The following is a 10,217-nucleotide window of genomic DNA, read 5'->3' on the forward strand; positions in this document are numbered from 1 at the left end:
GGGACTGCCAGCCTTGGGGGCATGCCCCTGGCAGCGGTGGCCACCGCGTGGCCCAGGTATGCACGCCCCCCAGTCTGGTGCCACAATGTGGGGCTGCTGCTGCCTCGGGAGCATGCAGAGACCGGCGGCTGCCGCACGCATGGCCTGGGTTCTCCACATGCCCCCCAGCCCGGTGCCCACAATGCGGGGCTGGCTGCCGGCCTCGGGGGTGTGCAGAGACCCAGCCGCTGCCGCATGCATGGGCCGGGGTCTCTGCACACCCCCAAGCCTGGCACCCACAACATGGAGCTGGCTGCTGGCCTCGGGGGCGTGCCCCCCTCCCCCCGGTGGCGGGGACATGCCCCTAGCCCAGTGGACACAACGCAGGGGGTCCTCTGTGCATGAGCTGCAGAGGAAACACCTTTTCTTTTAAAATATATGTTATTGATTTTTTTACAGAGAAGAGGGGAGAGGGATAGACAGTCGGAAACATCGATGAGAGAGAAACATCGATCAGCTGCCTCCTGCACACTCCCCATTGGGGATGTGCCCCCAACCAAGGTACATGCCCTTAACAGGAATCAAACCTGGGACCCTTCAGTCTGCAGGACGACGCTCTATCCACTGAGCCAAACCAGTTCAAGCGTAAACACCTTTTCTGGCCGCTCATTGGCTAAGCTCCCTGTATGCCGCCACTTGCAGTGTTCTTGGTAACTTGGGTTATAAGAATCCAAGAAAGTCATCTAGGGTTTTTCCACCTCACTCCTGGAGGAAAAAATGAAGGTCCGCTGCTGGAGGGGCTAAGAAATGTCATATCCTGCCCTAGTCAGTTTGGTTCAGTGGATAGAGCCTCGGCCTGCCGACCGCAGGTTCCAGGTTCGATTATGATCAAGGGCATGTACCTAGGTTGCAGGCTCCTCCCTGGCTGGGGCTCAGGTCAGGGCTCATGCAGGAGGCAACCAATCAAAGTGTCCCTCTCACATTGATGTTTCTCTCTGTCTCTCCCTCTCTCTTCCACACTCTCTAAAAATCAATGGAAACATATCCTCAGGTGAGGATAAAAAAGAAAGAAAGAAAGAAAGGTCATATCCTATGAAAGACATATCTTGAAAATGCCTAAAGAAAGTTGTCATTTTTTCATGGTGAAGGGACTGAAGTTCGTGTTGATGAAAACACCTTGGTGGCTGCAGTGGCTGGCAGTGGCTGCAGCAGTGGGGTGATGGGGCTGGCGCCTTCCCCTGATCAGCCCGGTCGACTCCTGCAGAGGGAGGTCAGACTGCAGCTTAGGCCCGCTCCCCTAAACCATCAGTAGAACATCCCCTGAGGGCTCCCAGTCTGTGAGAGGGGGCAGGCTGGGCTGAAGGACCCCCCCCCCCAGTGCACGAATTTCGTGCTCCAGGCCCCTAGTATATATATAAAAATCTAAGCGATCAGTCACCTGTTCAACTCTCCGACCGGTAGCTATGACATGCAATGACCACCAGGGGGCAGACAATGCAGGAGCTGCCGAGCTACGATAACTTGGCAGCTGGGGTTCTTGGGTGACGCACCCGGAACCAGAGAGGAGGGAGCCCGATTCCAGGGTGTGTCACCTGAGAACCACCCTCTTGCAATTCAGGACCCCTTGGGGTATGTTGGAGAGCCAGTTTCAGCCTGATCCCCAGATTCGTGTACTGGGCCTCTAGCCCATTGGCTCCCCACTTCGGATCTGGCTCCCCACTGGGCATCTAGCCCATTGCAGAGGTTGTGGGTCTGGCCCTTACAGAAACTTTTTGACTCGATTAGCTAAATGATGAGACGTGCAGGACCTACTGGCTGTGGCCCCGACATATGGTGCCCATGCTGGCCCATCCGCTTAATATAAATTTCCAGTGGAGGCAGCGAATTTTCCTGCTACCATTCTTGGCTGGGAAACCAGCCACAGCTTCCCTCCTTCTGGGCGGACAGTAGTGCCAGTGGGCAACCTTCTGGGAGGGAAGGAGGTGAAGGAGCAGCTCAGGTGGGAAGAGGGAGGTTCCTGCAGCCACAGGACTCCGCCTGGGCAGAAGGTCCTGGGTGGGAGCCTGACATTGAGCAGGGTCCTGCCCTAGACTGACTAGATCCCAGGCTAAGTAAATTCTGTTTGTTAAATAATTGTATTTTGAAGCTAAATGCCCACAAGTCATCAGTTACTGCCAAACTTAGGGTAAAGTGAGATGAAAGAAGTGAGACAGATACAGAGAGAAAGTGACATAATATTGGGAGAAGAGAGGAGGGAGCCCGATTCTGGGGTGCGTCACCCGAGAACCACCCTCTCGCAATCAGGACCCCTCGGGGGATGTCAGAGAGCCAGTTTCAGTCCGATCCCCACAGGCCAGGCCGAGGGACCCCACCGGTGCACAAATGTGTGCACTGGGCCTCTAGTAAACTTATAATCTACAAGGAGCCTCAGACTCCATCTAATCTCCGGGTTCAAACTCATTGTATAGATAAGGAAACTGAGACTCAGAATGATAAACTGATGGGATTATAGGGGCTGTTTTATAAGCCTGGAGGATACAGGAAATGGTAGACGTGTGGAGCTCCTGATGTCATGAGGTACCTTATTGGTATTGTTATTTGCACCATCACTTTCAAAGCAACCTCTGATGAATGTTAATGCAGTGGGAAGTTGCCTCCAAAAGAAGGAAAACCTACTGGTTGCTATTGCTAGTTCAATCAGGTAAACAACCAAAGGCAAGTGTTCATTCCAGCTGCCATGTATTTCATTGCACAATTTCCTCTTTTCCCTTACTCTGTTGTGTTTGAACCAATATTATGCCCTTGAGTGTATGTGTATTTCTGAACCAAATCAGGAGCTCAACAGAGCTTTTCAGCACTATAAGAGAGTCTATCATGTACAGAACCCACTTTCTAGACTTTAATACTTCTGTCAGCCATGCCTTTTTTGAAAACTACTCTCCAAAAATACCCCCTCCATACCACTTAGCTCAGCTTTTGCTGAACCCACCAGTGTATGTGCATGCCAGTGCCTCCCACCTTTCCAGCCTTGCATGCCTCTAGGTCAGCGGTTCTCAACCTGTGGGTCGCGACCCCTTTGAAGGTTGAACGACCCTTTCACAGGAGTTGCCTAAGACCATCCTGCACATCAGATATTTACATGACGATTCCTAACAGTAGCAACATTACAGTTATGAAGTAGTAACGAAAATAATTTTATGGTTGGGTCACAACATGAGGAACTGTATTTAAAGGGCCAGAAGGTTGAGAACCACTGCTCTAGGAAGAATGGAATCATCGTGGTTTCCATGGTATTTCCCAGCACTTCTCTGAAACCTCACTGCTTAATTCTGATGTGGGCGCTTATGTTACAGTCATTAATTACTGCATTAAATCAAGTCACAAAACTAATGAGGATTTGGACATAGAGTAGGGAAATGAGAATGTAATTTTGCCTGGATTATAGAATATAAAGATAAACATGGTCCAAATAAGCATGGAGAGAAGAAATCACAGATTTTTATAGGTGCTTTCTAACAGAAAATATGGACTTACGCATCTCATCAAAACTGAGAATAAGATAAGCAAAGTATTACCATTGGTATCATTTAAATAAGGTTTAGTTCACTGTGCATTTTATTTTCAGCTCTGACATCTAAATAGAGAATATTTTTTTTCCTATGCCATAAAAATCATTCTATTACTAAAGCTAGAATCTTTTTAAGTTCTTGCATAGGATGAGGCAAGGATGGGAGGCTATGTGAAAAAAAGTTGTCCCTGTATGTGTGTAGGTAGAGTCAGTCATTAGATAGGATTGTTTGGAAAGCACCATTGGATATCTTTCTAGAAATCTACACTCCACCTACACTCTGTGGTGTCTGTAACCTACCATTAGAGGGAGAAGGCATGTCAATCACCAAGAGTTCTCTATACAATTCAAGTACTACTGGGAAGGCTGAATCATCAATACCTAGAATTATGAATGGCATCAAAAGGGATTAACAAGCAAATCTCTTCCAACACTATTAAGGAATAAGTTGTAGTTCAGATAAAGTTTCATTATGAGGGTAGCCAATACTTTGGTGCTATGAGGTGCTGTTGTGGAGGGACAAACCTATAATTAATTATGGTTGTGAGGACTTTCTTCAGTTGAGGGTAACAAAGGCCCCCAGTCAGTCAATTAAGAAGGCTTTAAAGGCAAATAGTATTTCCTTAACAACATTGCTATGGTCATACCCATACTAGAAAGTGGGTTCTGTACATGGTAGTAATCCTTGAAGCAATTTTTAACAGTTGGAAGGTCATAGCTTCCTTAGAAAGATAATTATGTTTTCCTCTAAACAAACAAAAAAGAGTTTAAATAACCTAATATAAAAAATGTGCAAAGTTTTAGGGGAATTTAAGGACAGCCTGGAGTTTTCACCTACCCCTCAGATTAAGCACCCCTCAAGGAGTGGGTCAGTCCAAATCTTAATGTCTGGAGTTTGTAGGGATCTCTCTTGGTCAGTTTATTCATTAATCTCATAGAATACCAACAGTGAGGGAAAAGCTAACCCAGCCAGCCACAGGACAAACTCCACTCTATCCAAAACTATTTTAGATATTTCAGAGCCTGTAATATGCTACAGTTGGAACCAGAGATAGAAGAATTGCCTGTGGATCTAGGTCTGGGGAACATTATATTCTTCATAGTCCTAGAATAGAAAGGACTTCATGGAACAAAAGAAAAAAAATCCCTGGTTTTACTTCAGCAGTGAAAGATGCCAGGTATTTACTAGAGCAAATGCCACCCAAAGCCCAGAGGGTTAGCTGGGGCAGCTGATGCCCTGTGCTGCTTTTTATAACTCTTCTTCCATGTACCACGCTCTACATATGTCCCATTTCATCAGCTCACATCAACTTAGGTTGTGCTCAATACTGCATCTTACACCAAATGCATCACCATGTGAAATATTTTGTTTCCTTAAAAATTTTTGTAAGAATAAAAGTAAAGTTCCTTAAAAATAAAATAAGGGAATTTCCTGGTTCTTTGTGTAAGCAGTGACTTTGCTACTTTTTACAAATGAGTAGCCTCTTTTGTTCCACAAGACATTGGGGCTGTTAAGCATCATCAAGCTGTGAAATTACTAGGTTAAGAATGGAATATACAGTACAAACCTAAATTGTATATAGAGTTGTGAAATGAGTTTTAATGGTATGAGTCTGTAAACTTGTGAAAATTATTCACAAAGACACTAGCTGTCCACTTTTTTTGGGGGGGGGGCGGGTAATAATATTGGAGAAAAGGGAAGAATTTTATAAAAGATCTTTAAAATGTTAATACTTATTCAATGTATTAGAAAGTCTAATATACAATACATTGTCTAGACCTTTTGGAGGGGTTACAGAAGATGCAAAATCCAAATGTGTTGAATATAAAGAGCTTACTAATTAGAAAGAATGTTAACTTTAAAATACAAACAGCCATCATTTTATTCATTGATCACATCCTCTGTGTCATGTATTGTGGCAATTATTTTTTAAATATGTTTTTATTGGTTTTAGATAGAGGGAAGGGAGAAGGAGGAGAGAGAAACATTGATTGGTTACCTCCCATACACACCCTGACCAGGGATTGAACTCACAACCTGGATATGTGCCCTGACCCGGAATCAAACCAGCAACCTCTAGAAGCACAGGATAATGCTCAACCGACTTAGCCACATCGGCCAGGGTGGTGGCATTTTTATATACTCTATATCAGGGGTTAGCAAAGTATGAGCAAAGGGTCAAATCTAGTCTACAACCTGGTTTTGAACATAAAGTTTTATTGAAATGCAGCCACACTCAATTGTTTGAGTATTGTCTATGGCTGTTTTTGGGCTACAATGGTATAGTTGAGTAGTTGTGACAAAGTTGAGACAGTCTAGCCTGCAAAACTAAAATATTGTCTGGCCCTGTGCAAAAAAAAAATATTTGCTCTATATCATCCAGTATCACAAGAACACTCAGAAATAAATATGGTGTTTCCCATTTTATTGTTAGGATACCTGAGGGATATAGGTTATGTTACTTAATAAGTGGCAAAGCTTGGATTTGATTTTAGATTTGTTGTATTCCCAAACTCCATGTTCTTATGCTATATTCATGTACAGAAATAGCCAAAATGTGAGATAATAAGAAATAAGAGCTTTGCAAATTCACAGAGAAACTTATTAGAATTCAGAAAAGAGAGATTATTTTGAGCCTGGAGTGATGAAGATTCTGGATATTATATTAGAATATAAAGGCTAAAATGGATCTTAGGAATTGTCTGTCTCAAGCTCAAGCCCAAGAAAAGTTTAGAGATCAAGTTTACATGTTTCATTAGAAGCAGAGCTGGGATTAGAACCAGTTTTCCACACAACCAGTCCTAAGTATGCTGTCAGTGACCATGGTGAGCATTGAATTTCCGTGTGTGTGTGTGGGGGGGAGGTTAAATGTTATGGTATGACAGTATTATTTGAAATGATACTTTGTACATTATGTTCTATTATAATTGAACTAAAGGGCTTCTACTTCCTTTATTGAATTCATCAATAATACATTTGTGCAGATATTTACACAATACCATTACCCATCCACCATCCTACCAAATTATATATATATATATATATATATATATATATATATATATATATATATGAAAATATATAGAGAGAACCACACTTCTGAGATGAGAACCTCTCACCAACTTTAAGATTCAAAAGATAAACAAGAGACCACAAAAGTCAAATATTCACATATATCTTGCCTTGCAGAATTAGGCAGCTCTAGGCCAAGAGAAAAATGGAGAACTGAATAGGTGCAGTCAAAGGAAGCTTACCTGATACTGTAAAGCACTTTGCCATTTTTTGAAATCCGAAGCAATTTGTTGTCAGTGGTAACATCGTGGAAATTGGCACCCTTCTCATTGGCAAAGAACAAATCTGGTTTCCAAATGGAATCCAGCATCGATGGATCCAAGTCCAGGGAATCATCAGGGTACTCACTATATGCCAAACGTGAATCATTCCACTGTTGCCTCAGAAAAATGTTCACTCGGTAATCCTACAGAAATGCCATGGAAAGGTGTTACTTATCACCCATTCTGGCACACGAGGTCCATCTACATTCCCCCTCACTCTTCTCTCTGATTTGGTTCTGTGTTGGTGTATACCTTGTAGTAAAGCAGGCTGTGTATTCCTTGGTCAAAAATAAACCACTCCATTCTATTAGGAGTGGGAACAAAGTAAAAAAACTCAACCAAACCAGGTAGACTTGGTTGAATTGTTTACATTTGAATTACTAATTCTGGGAGAAAATAATATAAACTCAAGCTGTTTTTGCTATAGAAAAAGGTAATGATGAGTACAGAAGTCAGTTTGTGATGCCAGATTGTCAAATAAAACTGATTCATTTTCCAAATCAGAAATGCTATGATGTATTTCCTCATTCTGTTCAGATGCTCTGGGCAGAAGCAAGCCCACTCTGTACTTTTGGTAGTGAAAATATTATTGTAAAACTCTTACATGATGGGGCAATATTTCTTTAACTCATCAACATAAATATTTATTAAGATGTTTCATGTTGATAAGATAATTCCCTCACAGCTACTTACTTTTGAAATTCTTAAATACTTTAGCACTTATGTGAATGGGCATCTATAGTAGTCAACTTGATGCTTCATCAAAACAGAGATCTTTTTCATGTTCTCATCTGAGCACCTCCTAACAATTGTGTTGCTCTTCGTTGGAGCTTCAGGTACACCCTGTTATTCCCACTTGGTCTGGAAATTTCTTTCTGTGCTAATGAATAGGCATGGGGCAGTGATTGCTCTCCTGGGGATTTCTACTCAAAAGTCTTGAGGTTCATGGAAACTGTTGCTTCGCTTGATAGAGTGGACCCCATATAGGTTTCAACTGTATTCCCTAGTTAAGTGGGACTAAGGTTTAGAGCTAATAGTTGTCCATTCCTGCCACTTATGCCCATTTAGGATGATATATACTCATTCCTTCTTTCTTTCCTTTACCGTTTTATTCTCATTTGCTCTATTTCCACACCTTTGGCACCTGGACTTTTGGTAATTGTTTACATCAATCTACTAGTGACCAACTTGTCCTTGTTTGACTGAGAACTTCCCAGTTTTAGCCTCCAAAGTCCCATATTCAGGGAACCCACTCAGTCCCAGGCAAAATTGGGATGTTTAGTTACTCTACCAGGTCTAATGGAGGCCACCTCAGGATGGTCAGTTTTGGTTAATTACCCTCAGGGCCAAAAGAAAAAAAATGACAAGTTATAAAGATCAGGGTGTACGGAAAAAAAGTTTCAGTTCAGTTCCTTCTACCTATTACTAAACTATTCAAATTTTCATGACTTCTTTTCAAATTCAGCCATCCTGATGATCAGGCTGATAGAGTATTTTGAAGGTGATGGTTTTTCGAATGAGTGCCCAATGTAGTTGGCCTAAAGAATGCTAATAATCAAATGGTTACTAACTTCTGAAAATCAGTCATCAAAACCCAGCTCATTTGGAAAGGCTGAAGTATTAAAAGAAATAACCTTAAGATTCTCAATTGTACAACCTAATGACTTTCTGACTTGGAAAATTTCATCAGCTGACTTTTGAGATTATACCAGGCCTGCGCAGCAAATTCTCAGACCTAAGAGAGTGCTGTTTTTGGCCCATCCATACTTCCATCCCATCCTATGTGTTCACTGTGTATGTACCCCCTCCCCCAATGATCGAACCAAAGGAATGGCAGAACCTCAGAGTTTTCCTCATCATGTATTTTGGAATTGTCCAAAGGGACCAGAAGATTGTAACTGGAAAGAGATGACCAGGTCTGTGTTTCATTGTCAATAGGAGTTACTGGAAGCTTTGGAGTTTTGCGTAAGTAAAGAATGGAAGGTGTGATTTTTGGAAATTTTTTTAAAAGGCCATTGAAAATGTAATAATACAATATAAGTATGCACTAAATACATCAATTGTGAGATTTTTTTTAAGGTTTCCTGAGGGGAAAAATGGAGCTTCTCCAGTGTTTGATATCTACCCCTTTTATTTCCTTAGAATGAGAACCAGTTATCCATAACAATTCCAATTGTGGAGGTAGAGAAACTCTAAATACATAATGTAATGACAGCTGGAAATAACAAGTGAATGGGTTAAATATTTTAGGGCATCATGAAGCCAAGAAGGGGCCCCCAGGAAGTAATCATAGGATACTAGCGTGCAAGAGGACATAAGAAGCCAGATAGAAAGTATGGGGAAGCAAAATCACCAAGATATGTTGCAATTCTCCCTTGAACCTGTGAATCATTTACACATGCATATTGAGAGACTCTAGAGAGAATTACATTAGTAACATGCAATATGAAAACATTGACCTTTAAAAAAATCTCAATGTAATTTTTTACAGCGAATGTAACATCTTTTTAAAAAGTATTTTCCATAAGTATTCTCCAGTGTTTCCTGGGTGGTTGTTTTTTTTTTTGATTATATATATAGAGAAAATAATAAAATAGATTCTCCCTATTAGAACTTTAAAAAGATCACTGAATCTATTATGCTATAGTAGAACCATAAAATGTTTAACAGTTAATTTAAAATAAATTAATCCTCCTATTTGTAAACAAGGATAATTGGAAACTTAAAGTAGAAAATATATTTTATGCCACAATTAAAGAAATTATGTGAAATAAGTCCTTTATTAGATCTTTTGGAAGTATTTGTTCTTTATAATACACAGGAATTAAAATTTTCCATAATTTTTTTATGATGACATACACTATTCCAAAATAAATAGCAACCCTTAAAACCTATTAGAATAGAAAAGGACCTAGAGAAGTAGATAGCCAAAGGAGATATTTTCTGAGGCTGTGCCTCTGTAATTTTTCAGTTTTCTATCATTGTCAGTGTAGGGTAGACATTTGACATGTGTGCTTTATCTGTGCATCATCTCTGTTTATTTATAGATAGGTCTATTCTCTCATGACATTCCAAACTACAGGAGTTAGTTATATTGTTCTGTAGTCTTCTTTGTCTTTATTTTTGCTTCTAGGTTTAATGAAATATTAAAGGGAGGTAAATATTGAGAGACATGCCTAAATGCAGTGTGAATTTTCTTTTACACCATCACCTCTCTCCAGAGGCAGATTCTACTTCAAATAAATATTTTCTTGTATTAAAATTTATTTTCCTGTTATTGACAATCTGGATATTGGATTAGGCAATGATATATATATATATATATATATATATA

The 10,217-nt window shown here is 40.9% G+C and overlaps 1 protein-coding gene across 3 annotated transcripts in view; it reads right to left on the reverse strand.

Moving 5' to 3' along the window:
- The window catches only part of GLRA2 (glycine receptor alpha 2), a 173,496-nt gene that overhangs the window by 121,230 nt on the left and 42,049 nt on the right, over nt 1-10,217 (reverse strand). For all 3 annotated transcript variants that reach the window (XM_006088593.3, XM_006088594.3, XM_023753672.1), the window contains one exon: nt 6,803-7,026. In XM_006088593.3, coding sequence (XP_006088655.1) covers nt 6,803-7,026 — 224 coding nt within the window. The remainder of the gene's footprint in view (nt 1-6,802; nt 7,027-10,217) is intronic.

Source organism: Myotis lucifugus, unplaced genomic scaffold (genome assembly GCF_000147115.1).
Source record: "Myotis lucifugus unplaced genomic scaffold, Myoluc2.0 scaffold_49, whole genome shotgun sequence".
Classification (NCBI taxonomy): domain Eukaryota; kingdom Metazoa; phylum Chordata; class Mammalia; order Chiroptera; family Vespertilionidae; genus Myotis; species Myotis lucifugus.